This window comes from Ruditapes philippinarum, unplaced genomic scaffold, assembly GCF_026571515.1.
Source record: "Ruditapes philippinarum isolate M1 unplaced genomic scaffold, ASM2657151v2 ctg2773_1_1_1_1, whole genome shotgun sequence".
Lineage (NCBI taxonomy): Eukaryota > Metazoa > Mollusca > Bivalvia > Venerida > Veneridae > Ruditapes > Ruditapes philippinarum.
Window position 1 is genome coordinate 1,358 of NW_026862609.1, and position 15,989 is coordinate 17,346.

Genomic DNA, 15,989 nt, shown 5'->3' on the forward strand with positions numbered 1-15,989 from the left:
TTTATTGAAGAGTTAGAATAGAATAAAGTAAAAATGCCTATTTTATAATAAATATGGATTTAAAAGACGAACATTAAAACAATGATACAATCACAATTGGCACAAAATAAGTATTTGCAAAAACATCAAATAACGTAAAAAAATCATCACAAAAGGTAAAGTTTTGGGACGGACCAGTTGAATTGATTTTATACATTTCCGTAATGCCAAAAAGTCGTGATTGCTTGATATCTAAAGTCATTCTTCCTTATAAAAAACTTTGAAGGTAGCAATCGCATTAAATTTACATCACCATTATCTAAAATCACTCTAGATTGGAGTTTATTTTCATGTTTTTACACAATCATGTTTAATTGGGTACCGGGACCTTGTTTATTACCAAATTTCCTTTTACATTTAACATTCCTTTATTAAACCAAATATTTCACCAAAACCTTCATTTTAATCACCGCAAACATTGTATACATTCATATCAGCTAATTATCAAAATTTCTTCTCTGTATTCCTCTCACTAATTGTGCTCTATTTTGTTATCTTTATCAAATTTTTATATTTCACTTTTTAAAGCCTTTCTTTCCTCCTTTCTCTTAATAATTTCTGTTTATTTATGTTTCTGTGATAATTGGTAATTTTAAAACTATATATATCTACATTATATTTTAAAAAAAAATACAACGATTTGTTATAACAAATACAGAATTTAAATTTAAGTTGAAATATCATTTTGATGATAATTGTATCAAGGAGATAAGCTTAAGCTAAATGCTTGTTTTTTGCCTTACTTTATATATTCACATATACTTAATGCCTAATACCATTTTGTGTTTCCTTTGTATATTGATATTGTGAGGTTAGGTGATTTTTAAATTACATAAGCTTCTTACTTAGTTAACAAAATGATAAAGGTAATTAAGTATTACTAGCACCATGGATAATTACCATAATTATTGTTACATTTTTACTTACATTTATTGAGGTCAATATCACATGTGTACATGTATAATTTAAGAAATCATAACACGAGAGGTGATATTTACATAAATACTTATTGTCATGCCTATTGTTAGAAAAATACCTGTTTCTACTAAGCACATCAATAATTTTATTCATCTTCACTTCTTTGTTATGAAATACGAGTTTATGTTATAAAATTTCTCAATTTTCTAGTCCATGTCCGCCATTTTGTTATACTTCCGGTTTAGTTCTATTTATAATCTCAACTCGAGGTCAGATTCATATAAATGATTTCTGAGGCAAAGTTGATTAATAGATTAACTGTTATGTATTATTTATTGATTTAAATTGTATATTTGTTCTTATAATGAAATATTATGACATATATATTTTCTATTGTAACCTCGAACCACCTAATTTGCATACCAAAATATGTTCGTACTCATTTGCATACCCAAAGCTAATACCAGCGTTCGTATACCAAAAAAATCACTTTGCCTCTGTCCTTACAGTAGAGTAGACGTACAAATTTTGTCTCATTCAAACCTTTCATAAATTCTAATAAAAGTTTCATTCATAACTAAATTTCATCTTGAAAAGGTATCTTGTAATAAGTTATTTTAAACTTGTTACCGGAAGTTCAGTATCGGTAACGATTTTGTTTACAAACTGTCAAATTTCTGACTTAGTCTTTTTGGGCACATTATTCGGTATTTCGTATATTTGACGGCACTTTAAGTTATAGATAATCGATCTGACCTCGAGCTATTATAGTTTTTCACATTTATGCCATTTATTTATGCTGAAATCGTTACAGTATTTATACATTCATGCATTTGGTCTGAATCCAAGCCACGGTTATTTGTTAAGGCCCATTACAAAAATAAATCATAATTTAAACCGAAAGGAATGGCTTTGTCCTGAATTTTAGTTAGTTTTCCATGTGTAATTTTTAATTGGCCGCTACCAGGCTTGTTGTTTACGCTACCAGTAAACTGTTTAATTACTTATTTACGTTAATACTGATTAACTTTAGCAATTTATTTGAATAATTGCTGATGTAGTACCCTTGCACATTGAAGTAAAAAGTACCCATTAAAACAACCTGACTATAAATTCTGAGCAAACTTGGTTAAGAGAGAAAAACAGGTGATAGTCGAGAGAAAAGTCATACACACGATACAGGGGCGCTACAATATATACATCAGACATTGATTCTACTTTAAGGTCTTAATGACGGGTGTTCAGCTGATAACGAGTGCACAGACGTTGAAAATGCTGAATGTGGTACTGGCGGTAAATGCACTTGTAAAGATACACACAAACCACATGCCACAGACGGAACTTGTGAACCTAAAGGTAAGTTTCCTTTTCCTTTCCATTCTATTTGGTGTTTTAGTAGGAGCCATGCAGGAATGTTGAATAGATAAAATATGATATATGCAGGAATTTTCTCAACGAAAATAGCCTTTGATAATTTCATTTCGATATTTTATTGTATGTGAAAAGATACCATCATTCGTTTTAAAGGAGACACAGGCAAAATGTTCATGTCTTCTTTTAGATTTTTTTATTCATTATCCTGTAAATGGCCTCAAAGTTATTACATTAGGCATTCAAAAGAACAAAACTTTTCTCCTTATAAGGAATGAAATAGTGGTTACCTAACTTGATCCACGTGGGTCTGTCTGGTTAGAGCGTTACGATCTCACAATAGTTGTCACAGTTAACTCTGTAAACGTTAAAGAATATCTGAAATGTTATTGAATGACTTCTAAAACAGCAGGTGTCAAGTGCTGTGTGGCAGCTGTAAAAAGTTGCCCCGTACTTCACTTCAAAGTTGTTATATTTTTCTGGTCCTTTGGGATCATTGATGCCAGCACTATTAAGTGTTGAGAATTGAGTACCGTTCAAGCCGGTGCTAGGGGGCGTGTGGAATGTTCATTATTCCTCATGTACAGACTCAATCAAACCGAGTCTGCAATTCTCTTGTTATTTTGTTGTGATGAATGCTTCCGAGGGATCACTTTGTTTCCAGATTTTTTCTAAAAGACTTGTTTTAACCGTACAATATCCCAAATATCTGTAATTGTAACGAAACTTCCAAATCACATTACCTGTTTTAAATCTACTCTACGATTTTGTCGGTGTCTAAATTTATTCAACATATATTGATGTATTTACGCTTCAAACCCAAAATATATAGATTATATACAGAAATTCATCCTGGGACTTTAAAAAGTGCCATTTTATGGTGATTTGAGCATATAAGATGATTTTGATATTTTTGTCATTAATTTGCCTAAGTACCCGTTTAAGGGATTGAAAACCGTTTCCAAAAGTAGATATAAAATGGAAACTTGTCTTCCAACTTCATTCTTGGTTTACGAAACTATGCACTCCATACTTCCTAAGACCATATGTTAGTGCCAAACCCGGGTGAATTTCCACTGTAGTATTCCTCAACAATAAAATTTGAAATAAAATTGATCTACTACCAAAATTGTATATTGAACCCATCTACAACACACATTTTCAGATCTAACAATAATAAGAACATGAATGAAAAATATACTATGTTCATAAAATAATGAATTTAAAAATATAAATACATGTATTATCTTATTTACGTCTTTCTTCCTCATTGAGAAGAAAACAGGCTTTGCAGTACGGACATATTATTATAATTAAAATTCTTAGTGTGTCAATAAATATGAATAATAAAGTAAAGACGTTCATGAAATGTTAATACATCATGAAATCAAGACGTCATTTTGAATCTCAACCGTACAGTGTATTGCTTTACAGTCGTTTGTTGCGGCATTGTATTATCCGAAACAAATGTTTCACTTTTTATTCAAGAGTAAGAATAGAAAAAAATGCCATTTTCAAAATAAATGTGAAATCAAGAAAGGCAAATAAAACAATAATTGTGACAACATTTGACACTAAGAATATGCAAGAACATTATATAACGTAAAAATCATCACAAATGTGTGTTTTGCACAAGTTTATTTTGGTTTCTTTCATTTCGTCATGTCATATTCGTGCTTGCTTGAATGATATCTTAAGGCATTCTTCCTTATAGAAACTTTGAAGGCAGCATTTACTTAAATTTATATCACCATTATTTAAAATTGCTCTGATAAGTATTTTCATGCTTTTACACAAACATTAAAATGGTACCGACCTGTTTATTACATTATTCATAATCATAAACATGACATTAATATCACCATTTAGTTCGTCAAACTGTTTTGTTATCTTCATTAATTTCTATTTTTCACTCTTTGAAGCGTTTCTTTCCTTCTTTCTCATAATAACTTTATTATTTGTTTTTCTATGATAATTGGTAACCTCAAAACTAAATAGATCTACATAATAAAATCTTAAAAACATAATGATTTATGTGAACAAGTACGAATGTTTTAAATATGAGTTTAAATATCATTGATGGTTCTATCAAGTAGATAAGACTCAGTTAGGCATTGTTACTATTTTAAGGTCTTAATGACGGGTGTTCAGCTGATAGCGAGTGCGCCACCGTTGAAAATGCTGAATGTGGTACTGGCGGCAAATGCACTTGTAAAGATACACACAAACCACATGCCACAGACGGAACTTGTGAACCTAAAGGTACGTTTCGTTTTCTTTTTCTATTTTTCGCTAAATTTAACAAGTGTATATGTTCCTATACATTATATTCACATCGAATATGTAATTTTAATGTTTAAGCAATGAATGTCCGGCTGACACAAATTGTATGGCGTCGCTTATTCTATATGTGGTTCTGGATTTTAATAGTAGTGTACTTGTAAATGCACTCCTAAATCACATGAAACAGAAGAAACTTCCATTCTTCTTTTTTCTTCTTATTTACTTTATAATGACACAACGTATTACTTTTTATCGTAAATCAAACAGCAATGTCTCGGACTTTAAAAGTTCAAAGCAACCATGATTGTTCAATTTGTTGACATCACCGAATTTAGCTGAAACACTACTGGCGGGGGAAGGGGGACATATTTCCTTCAACACGCTATTTCAAAAAAGACATTTTGACTTCATCGACAATACATACACCACAATTACATCCATCTATTGCTAGTTTGTTAACTTACACATTTTAAAAAACAATATGGCATTCGCGGCAGAGTTTCTCAGAATTGACTTTAAGATAAAACTTTATTATCCTGTTTAAAATGACGAATTTCGAAAGATTTGAAAAAATAAATGACAAAAAAAGACAATTTATTAAGCTTAAATCCTGCTACATGAGTATACGTATGTTTTCTTAGCTCAATAAGAAGACAAACATTAATTCAAGAGTCAAAAGTCTGTTCCTCGCGGGCAATGGAAAAAATCTATATGTGTTTGGTCATTGCGGTAAACTTTATATACATATAGTTAACGTTTTTTTATTGCTAAAATACTATGTGAACTTATTGATTTGTGTTTTATTACGTTTTGACCTTGACCTTTTTACTATTTCATATGCTCATCTATTTGTTATACATACTTTATGCGCATTGGTATACCGCCCGGATGTATTATAGTGAAATAAACTCTTAAACTCTTGTTTAAGCCAAATGAATATTTAACAACAGTAACAAAAATAGAAACAACAACAACACTACGACAACTATCAGACAAGTTATTTCCTCTTATAGAAATTGGGCAATTTAGAATTAATTTGAATTCTCTATTTCTATATACAGAATCCATATTTACAAAAATACCGATTTTCGTATTTTAGTTATATATGTATACGGCTTTGTTATAAATCAAAGGGCTGCAGCTCTATGGTATTTTCTGATTTTTGCAATCTAAATCATACTGACTATCTGTATGTACTTTCCTGTATAAGTTTATTTTTATATACTATAATTCATCTTACACAGCGACAGCGTTTTGATTTTCTTCTATAACAGTTTGAGATTGATACATATGGAATGTTGCATGAAAAAAAAAATAGAATAACCTCGACTAGGATTTGAACCATAGGCCTCTCACACCCTCAACGAGACCGCTTACCTCTGCACCACGGCGAAGTTATACATATATACCTTGAATAAAAACGAATACATTATGTAATTCTAAATTGAGAATTTCCATTTCGTGTTTGTAATCCTTATTAATTTCGAGGTATTTTGTTCACGATAAACCTGTTGTTTAACACTGATGAAAATAATATAGCGAAAATCTTCTCGCCAAAACAGTCCGACATGTATATATTCCACTACCCGACAGTCAGATTTATTTGTGTACTACGCTCTGGAGTATTCGGTAATCGACATAGCTAAAAATAGCATTTTCATTGATTAAAATGATATTCATGATAATCCGAAGCTTTACGGAAATAGTCGAACATTTTTCATTGGGTAAAAAAGATATTCATCCGCGAAATTTGTGATTGTAACCTCATATTTCTGTTGACTAATCTAAACTTTTAATGCACTGTAATTCGTTAAATGCCTTCATTAAAAATTATTCTTTCTTTTAAATTGCTGGTTCTTAAGCAGTTTTGAGTGAGAACTACTTTGCGTTGTTAGGACTGTGAGGAAATTTTGTGTTAGACCGTGGATGTTAGCTATGTATTTACTGATCTTACGATCAGAAAATACAAAAATCGTTATTTTAGTGGAATATGGACTTCGTACAAAAGTCTCTGTATGTCACGTGTGTACGGATCACCGTATATTAGTCTTATACAGAGTATTTTACCCGTACATTAATGATAAACAGAGCTTCATAAACTTCCTTATATTGCTCACAGCTGAATACTCTTCCAAAATGAAGTTCTGCATTAGACGTAGACTCTTATACCTTAAGAAGTTGTATGTTCATGTCTTAAAAGAACGTAATCTGTGTACATAGTGTCTTAAACAGAAGTACGATAATCGAACATTTAAAGCTTTAAAATATATACAGAATTATGTTATCATAAATATAATCAAAATAGTGTTAACTTAAGGTAAACTGCATAATATTGCGAAAGTATTGATAGTGGATCAAAGATGAATAGGTTAAAAAAAATATTTTAATTTTAAATCAAACGAATTCCAAACTTCTGATACAATGTACTTTATTTCACAAATGTAATAATTTAGTCCTGTTTATGAATTTGTTTATGTTTTGATACATTCGAAATATTGAAAAATGAATTATTCTGTGCAATAGTAAAATATAACTTGTTTCTAGAATTTCTTTACTTAGCATTTCTTTTTACCGTACTTAAACTTGCAAATTAAACACGGCGAGGGTCCCCCTAACGCTTTGTATGTTGTACACAATTCTCAAAGCATGGTGTTTTCAGATGAAATTATCTAATTTACACCTATTTGTTTTATTTTAGTAAACAAAAGACAAGTTGTTATCATTTGAATATTATTTTATATTAATTTTCTTGCTAATTAGATCAGCTTAAATAATCATAACACGTTTATGCAGACACTGTAATTCTAACATAACACCTTTTACTTATAAATTTTAAAAAAACTTCTACGTTAGGCGCTTCATTGAAATTTCAGTGCATATTGTGTATCTCTGAATTTAATCTAAATTTTGTACTTGCGCTACAAAAAAATGGCAAAATCAATGCCAAATTACCTAACTTATACGTGTACTGTACATTAAAATACCAGGTAATATTATTTATCTGAATGGAATATATCCTTTTTCAGTTGTAGGAAGTACTTGTAGCGGAAGTGAGGCATGTCCCGGTGACGAGAATACAATATGTAACAATAATAAATGTGAATGTAAAGAGGACTTTGCAGAAAAGAATGACGTTTGCACATTGAGTAATATCATATAACACAGTTGATTTATAAAACTTTAAGTTTATAAAGCTTATAGCAATAACCTTATATCCTTAACTAAAACAGGTCATTTTAACATCTTGATATTTGATTTTAAAATGTACTTTTTAATACAAACTATATATCTATTTGTCTTTTCAGAATTTGTCTCTATCTATAAGTAATGCTTTATTTGCAAAGTCAGTAAACGTAACACATAGCATACATCTTATCTAATTGTTAGTTTTCCAGAATTTGTATCTTGAAATAATGTGCTATTTCAGCTGTCAGTGGAAAAGATTGCTCAGATACATCAAAATGTGAAATTGACAATGCTGTCTGTGACACAGAAACTAGTAAATGTAAATGCGACGCTGACTTCACGATGAACGTTGACAAATGTGACCCGAAGAATGCTGGTAAACTATTTTACATTTAAACATGTGAAATCAATTTCGGAACACATTATGAGGAAACTGATTAATATCGTTAAATCTAGAATACATGACAAATAATTTGCGTTTCAAAATATTGAAAAATATTCTGTCTGGTTAAGAACTGATTGATATACCCCTACATAACTTCAGTTACATAATTGGACACATCAAATAATTAACAGCACCTTTAACATGCCAATCAAGAACATTTTATTGATTTCATTATGATATCAGAAACAATTCGTTGTATTCTTATTTATATTTTAGCTGCGATGACTGGGTTCGGAGCAATTGTGTTTTTGCTGTCGGTTCTATCAGCATGTCTTATGATGTTCTAAAGGACAAGGATTTTGTAAGTGTAGTCTTATTATATTATCATCAGTGCCTAATTATTTATGAGTTCATTTAGCATAACCAAAGCAGAAATAAATTCATTAGCTATGAATGTAAATATGAATCTGTACTCGATTTTTTATGTTATAATAAGGTACATCTCGCAGTTGTCTTTCTTTCCCTTTAATACTTATAACCACCATAAGTATCTTAACCCCGTTACGACAGTGTTTTACGAAATGCACTTCATTTCATAATTCCAGTTCTGTAGCCCCTTTATTCTCGCAAGTACGTACAAATAAAGAAATACACACATGCGAGAGAATGCTCGTGCAAATATCTAGAGGTTAATCACATTAATATCAAATATTTATATCCATTTCAGGTTGGTTTCAAATGGATTTGTATCCGTCACGTCCAGCGTTTGCTTTAATTTGCTCGTGTGAAATCTATAATTCAAGAATTCATTTATTTTCCTTAATTAAAAAGCATCATACAATTTCTATGTTTCATAATTCATTGTTACTTTATTATTAATATCAACTTAAATAGAGAGACATTTACTTTCGATTTTGCTTAAGTCTGTGTTATGGGGCGTGGACAGTCGTTCGCAGTACTGTCCATGAATAGCCTCAATCTAACCGAGCCTGCAATATATTTTTGATTTCGGTGTTCTGGACTTTCTTTAGGGATTCTATTTCTCTCTATTTTACCCATATATATTTTCTATGAAATTTATTCATTGGTAATGACGATCCTTACAACACACAACAGAAAGGCTTAAAAATGCGTTTTTTATTTTCAAATGAGGAATTTTAAAGATTAAAGCTGCATTAAATAAATATCATAAGAAAAGAAATAGCAACATTCCTTAAATGTGCTTCATATCGACTCATGCCTTTAGTTTGGTGCCCAGACCACCAAAATGGTATTTTAAGCCTAAAATTCGCAACCTCATTGTGGAAAAATCGGACGTACAATTTTTGTATGCGTGAGAAACTCGCCTTTGAGTCATCCGTACATCAATAGAAAAAGAACAAACACTTTAGGTAGCAGTCCGAATTTAACGGAAAATTTCTGCATTATATTACGGATGTTTTCATACAAATTCAATTTTTTATGTGATAATTACTTTCTTGTTAACGACAGAGCTAATGCACCGTGAAACTCAAACGGTAAAATTTTATTTGCACAAGGATATCTCATATTTGCTGTGATTTGCATGGTTACAATTGATTTACCACTGTGACGTAGCGCATACACAAGCTAATTAGACTAGTCTTTATTTGTATGTTAAAATATACGACCTTTAGTGTTACCGTGGGGTTTTCCTTTTAAAATCATAACTTATGAACAACTTTAACGAGATTAACAACAACAGCAACAAACAGAAACACATAATTTTAGCACATTATAACAATATTGTTAAGATGGTAGTTCACATTTTGAATCATTATATGTATTCATTGTTTTCTTTGATATTTGTATCTTTTTAAACAGTTTCTCATTTTCTGTTCATCTGTGTTTCAAAATATTCAGATTAAGAAGTAAATTTTACAACTGTTTAGTTCTTAAATGAGGGTTAATGTTTACTATATGAAAATATTTTGGTTGATCGTTCTACTTTTATTTCATTAAAAGTGGTATGTTGAAATCGAAAAGGTAATTAGTCGGTATAGAGTATTATCCGGGAAGAATTTATTATAAAAAGTTAATGAGTGTTTTGATTAATTGTATCCTCGTTTGAAATAAAATTATTCATACACGTTTGTTTAATGCACACACTTATCAAATAGAATTGTATCATTGTGTGTAAACTTGAAGCTAAACTTGTGGACTTATTTAAGACAGTTTAATGACTAGTCACAACGAGAATATATGAGATTGGAGATATCATCAGTATATGACTTCACACATGTTACATTACCGTTTAATATTCCCGATGAACGCCATGTGATTATGGATAAACGTTTCTGCTCATTTAAGAATCTATATAAGTACACATTGTGACATTTTAGAATATCGTGTATTCAATAAGATCTTAAATACAGAAACATAAACACAAAATCCCTTGTTTCTTTAAAATGTTGTACTTCAAAACTTTTAGCCATTTTTAATGAAAAGTTATTTGGTATTATTATTTATAATCTGCTAAAAATGATTTATCTGTTATGATAGTATTTTTTTAAAAAAGTATTCCTATAATAAACAGTTGTAACATATACAGTGTATTTTGTTTTATTTTACGAGTTATTTGGAACCAGAAATACGTTATTTCAAATATTGTTGTCACTCAAGAAACACACTTATTATACAACAATTTTCCTTGTCAACATCAAAAGTGAATTTTGTGTCAGTCAGTTACATAGTTTTGACTAAACATCAAAAGAATTAATTCGCCACGGCAAAAGGACGATAAGAGCCAGTTATTAAGATAGGAAAGATATATAACAACCCAAGTTTTTAGATTAAAAACTATTTACTATGGTTTTGGCAGAATTTTGTCCAATGGCTAGATATGTATTCCGGATAATCGGAAATACATATAGTATAATGATTACAATATAACTAAAAGCTCCGGACAATCGGAAGTGAATTTTACTAAAGCCCATATGGCTGATTACACTCCGGACAGTCGGAAGTGAATTTTTATATTTTGAAAAAGAGACAACGTGCTGGCAAATGCCATGCCTTAAACATATATTGTAATGATATAATGACTGACTGATACATATATAATGTCATATACAAGATTGTTGATTTCACTCCGGACACTCGGAAGAGAAATAACAAATAACAGAAACTAACTTAATATTTACTAAATAATAATGTCTGTAAGCACTTGTCTCAAATGTCAACAGTCACATTGTAAATCCAGCCATGACGTTTTATTTCAATGAAATACATTCATGATGAAAGTTCTTCATAGATACATCTGAAAATATAAATTAGGAAAGCACAACCAAAGGCAGAAAATCATTAGGGAGGGACAGGGTGGGTTTTGATCGTTTAAATTAAACATTATGATGTGGAAAATACTCTAACAAATACGAAACAGCTTTTACCTTTCAAAAGACTTCAAAAAGGGAGGGAAACTAGTATAACCCAATGAACATTATAATAAAACATGATTATCTCCCCTCTAATAAAAAGCATTATTAAAATACAAGAATTCGCATAATGCCAAATTATTAAGATAGGAAAGATGTATAACAACCCAAGTTTTTAGATTAAAAACTATTTACTATGGTTTTGGCAGAATTTTGTCCAATGGCTGGATATGTATTCCGGATAATCGGAAATACATATAGTATAATGATTACAATATGACTAAAAGCCCATATGGCTGATTACACTCCGGACAGTCGGAAGTGAATTTTTATATTTTGAAAAAGAGACAACGTGCTGGCAAATGCCAAGACGCGAGTAAAGCAAGATGCACAAGTGTCCCGCCATAAAGAAACTTATGCAAAGCGGAAAAAGGACGTTGTCAAATAAAAACCATGGACAAAATCTTTTAAAAATATTAGCAGAGTATACTATGGGAAATATCTCTTGGAAGATGTGGCAAAGGTATAAATTGCACCCTGTAATGTGTTGAGCATAATATCAACACCTAGGTCTGTCAGGTGGGTACTATCCCTAAATAATTCTGGGGAAGACTCTTTTATTTGGGGATATTGTAGATAATTACTAAATGAAATATGTAGTTCTTGATCTTTTTTTTTTTTGAGCTACTTAAAAGAAGTTGAGAAAGTTCAATAAATTCTCCATTCCAAATTTTCTGTTTTAAATTATCTGAAACATGGAGAGAAATATCAGAAGAAACAGAATTAAAGTTACCGTATGTGTGTGGTTCAAATAATGGCTGAGGTTCCAAGGGTGCTGAGGCTGCATTTTGTTGCTCTATAGGTTAGTTGAGGCTGGCAGTTGTTCCGGAAGGTTGCTCAATGCGTAGATGTGATTTTGTGGTTGCAGGGCACCGGGAAAACTGCATAATTTTTTATTCCCGTTTGAGCTCCTGTTGAAAATCAATTTTACTTGTGGGAATAAATTGTTGTTGCTGGGGGGTAGAATTTGCTGTGGAAATAGTCGAAACAGATGGTTGTTTTAAAAATGAAACTCTTTTTTTTAAATTCTTTTGGTTGGGGTTTCTTTTTTTGGGGGTTTACGGGGGGGTATTTGTGCTTGTTGTAAGCTGCCCAAATGTCATGTAAGTTTGCCCTGTGCTGGGGGTTTCGGGGTTGGGGAAGGGGTTGAAACTTTCCCTTTAGGGGAGTTTGGGAAAAACGGGTCTGGTTTCTCATATGATCAACCTGTTGCCTAAGATTTCCACGACGACGTGAGGGCACCTCTTCCACGTGGGCATATTGACAGATATGAAATCAAAATAAATGTTATGATTAACTAACAAGGTTCAATAAATGTTATAAAAACCTCCAATTTTTATGTGCAGCACAACGCATAACACATTTATAAATCTGAATAGAAGCCCATTTGGCATACAATATTATTAATGGACCTCATTAATGTTGAAGTCAAAATTTTAAATACATATTAATTTACTTTTAAAAGTAACTATATTAATCATACAGAATTTATTGATTATTATAATTGATGCCCATTTGGCATAAAACATTTTTGTTTTGTGATTTTAGAATATATCTTGAAATACGAAAATTTATACTGTTTACTCCAAAATATAAAGATTCATACAAATAATATATTTTAGATCTATATATATAAATATCTATATATAAATAAAATGATAAAAAAACCCCATTTGGGATTTATTAACAAATTTTGACTGCACGCACATGTGGCGTATTGGCAAGTCAAAAAGTTAAAGAATAAAATTATAACTCCTTAAGTCAGACGTATCATACAAATATATGTTGAACAAAAAACCCATTTGGCATGATAAAAAGGCCCATTTGGCAAACAAATTATTATTATTATTATTTTGCACGCCCATATGGCGAATGGTAAGGCAAAACATAAGAACATATATTTATAATTCCGGGAAATCGAAAAATATATGCAAATATATGCATACAAAAACCCATTTGGCATACTGTAAAGGCCCATTTGGCAAAACATTTTTTGACTGCGCGCCCATATGGCGTATTGGTAAGTCAAACATTAGGGCTTATATATTTATAACTCCGGAAATCGAAAGTATTCATGCAAATAAAATGTATAACAAAAGCCCCATGTGGCATAATATAAGGCCCATTTGGCACAAAAAAATGATTTTTTTGACTGCGCGCCCATATGGCGTATTGGCAAGTCAAACATAAGTGCATATATTTTATAACTCCGGAAATCGGAAGTATCATACAAATATATGCAACAAAAAATTAAATAAATAATAATAAAAACATGCAATTTATAATTTATACTAACATTCGGTGTTAAATATAAGTCATATCAATTATTTAAAGTCATATCCGCGGATATGACTCATATCCGGTATTAAGACATATTCGTCTTCAGTGCATCAAACTACATGCAATTTCATTTAGGCCTATCCCATATTCAGGTGTGCGAATTGCATAATTAATCATTCCATGATAAATTTTAATTTTCCAGTGCATTACCTTCTATCGGCTAAAGCATATTGGTGTTATATTACTTTTTTTTTTTTTTTTTTTTTTTTTTTTTTTTTTTTTGGCAGCCATTTTTTTCCATTTTGGAACATGTGCTCTAACGATGAAAAATAAAGATTAAATTTTCAGCATTTTCACATGCAAATAAACTATTTCAATAGCATGTCAATATGAATAGTATATTCGTATAACATAATTACACAAACTTACAACATTTTGATCGTTTGAATTAAACATTATGATGTGAAAATACTCTAACAAATACGAAACAGCTTTTACCTTTCAAAAGACTTCAAAAAGGGAGGAAACTAGTATAACCCAATGAACACTATAATAACACATGATTATCTCCCCTCTAATAAAAAGCATTATTAAAATACAAGATTTCGCATAATGCCAATTATAATAACAAGTTCAGCTAGAAAGAGACAAATAAAAAAGGATCATAATTATGAAACGGTAAGTTAAAAATGACATTAAAAAGAAACAAAAATGTACAGACAAAGGTTAATATATGGTCTTGCATTTCGTAGGAAAAAGGGCAAAAACTCATGTGTGAATTATCAAAGTATATTGCAGCGCTTTTGAAATTACACTTTATAAACACTGGAGAATGGAAACAAAAACACTTAAAAACATTGTTTTGCATTTAATTTTGCATTTTACTAAGATAATCTAGTCAAAAAGATTAGTAATTTGCTTCACATAAACAAACTTATAAAAGTGTGCGCATAGTAGCCTAAAGGAACTCCACTGATGTCCAAAAAGCCTTAAAGCATAAAATTTTAATGCATACTAAGATAAGCTTGGGCACTTAAAACAGAAAGATGCGCAACAGATTATTATCGAAATAACCTCACAAATAAATTGAAGTTCATATTTTTGTTTTACTTTTGGTTCGATTCGAGTGCAAAATATTTTAACACCATTTTTCAATTTTAGGTCCCTTTTCACAATCAGACAACTTAAAAAAGGAGTGAGGAAATGTTCTAAAATTATGCTCACATGGTACTGGTCTAGACCTACATCAAATGGTATATCAATCTCACAAAATATATTACTCAATACCGTACTGTCAAAACCCTCTGTGGAGTCCCTTCAAATATTAAAGCTCCAATAGCAAGCCGGCTTCTGTTCCTCCCCAACACACATTACTATCAAGATTAACTTTTACGGACCTATATACTACTCTTTATATCATCTGCCTATTCTACATTTACATTTATTTACATGAAATTTAATTCTTAACGTCAAAAACACAGTTATCTATACACTATGGAAAAGAATAAACCTGGAAAGATTGGTATTCACTTTAATAAAACAGATTATTATAAAAAATGATAACTATATAAGCATATTAAAAAATAAAACATTGGGTTCTTCAGTTTTTTCAGTATCATAGGTCATTTTGTATCACGTTGGCAGATTTTTTTTATTTTAAGACGTGCTTTGACCTTTACTTAATACAATGTAACTACAAATGATAAGGGCATGATAAACAATAGTATACCAAATCAGTTGACGATTTCAAATTTAATAAAAATCGATTTGAACAGTTTAAGCTGCCTTTTAAAAATCAAAACTCGCAGAAAGGTTTTATCTGATTAATTGAAAGTATTAGCCAAATCTCTGACCAAAGTCAAGAACTGTCTAGAGAATTGATAAAGCATGACATTTTCAACGATTCTCTCATGTTATCTCAGAATTAACTACTGTTTTAGTAACATTCCAATACTTGCAGTGTCTTTGTTTTGCGACGGGTGGTTCATGTGAAGTATTAAGCAGGTATGTCTTCAGTTTCTAGAGCTTTAGGATTTGCACTATTTATATAATATAAAAAGTATTGTACCTATCAT

The 15,989-nt window shown here is 30.7% G+C and overlaps 1 protein-coding gene across 1 annotated transcript; it reads left to right on the top strand.

The window, feature by feature from the left end:
- Nucleotides 1-2,181: 2,181 nt before the first annotated feature.
- On the top strand, nt 2,182-10,746 carry LOC132719587 (cell death abnormality protein 1-like; the record flags this gene model as incomplete). The annotated part of the gene is made up of 6 exons (XM_060703366.1): nt 2,182-2,313; nt 4,459-4,590; nt 7,638-7,757; nt 8,039-8,173; nt 8,459-8,543; nt 8,910-10,746. Coding segments are annotated over 5 exons (590 nt in total), but the record flags the coding sequence as incomplete, so codon positions are not given.
- Between the last annotated feature and the right edge of the window lie 5,243 nt (nt 10,747-15,989).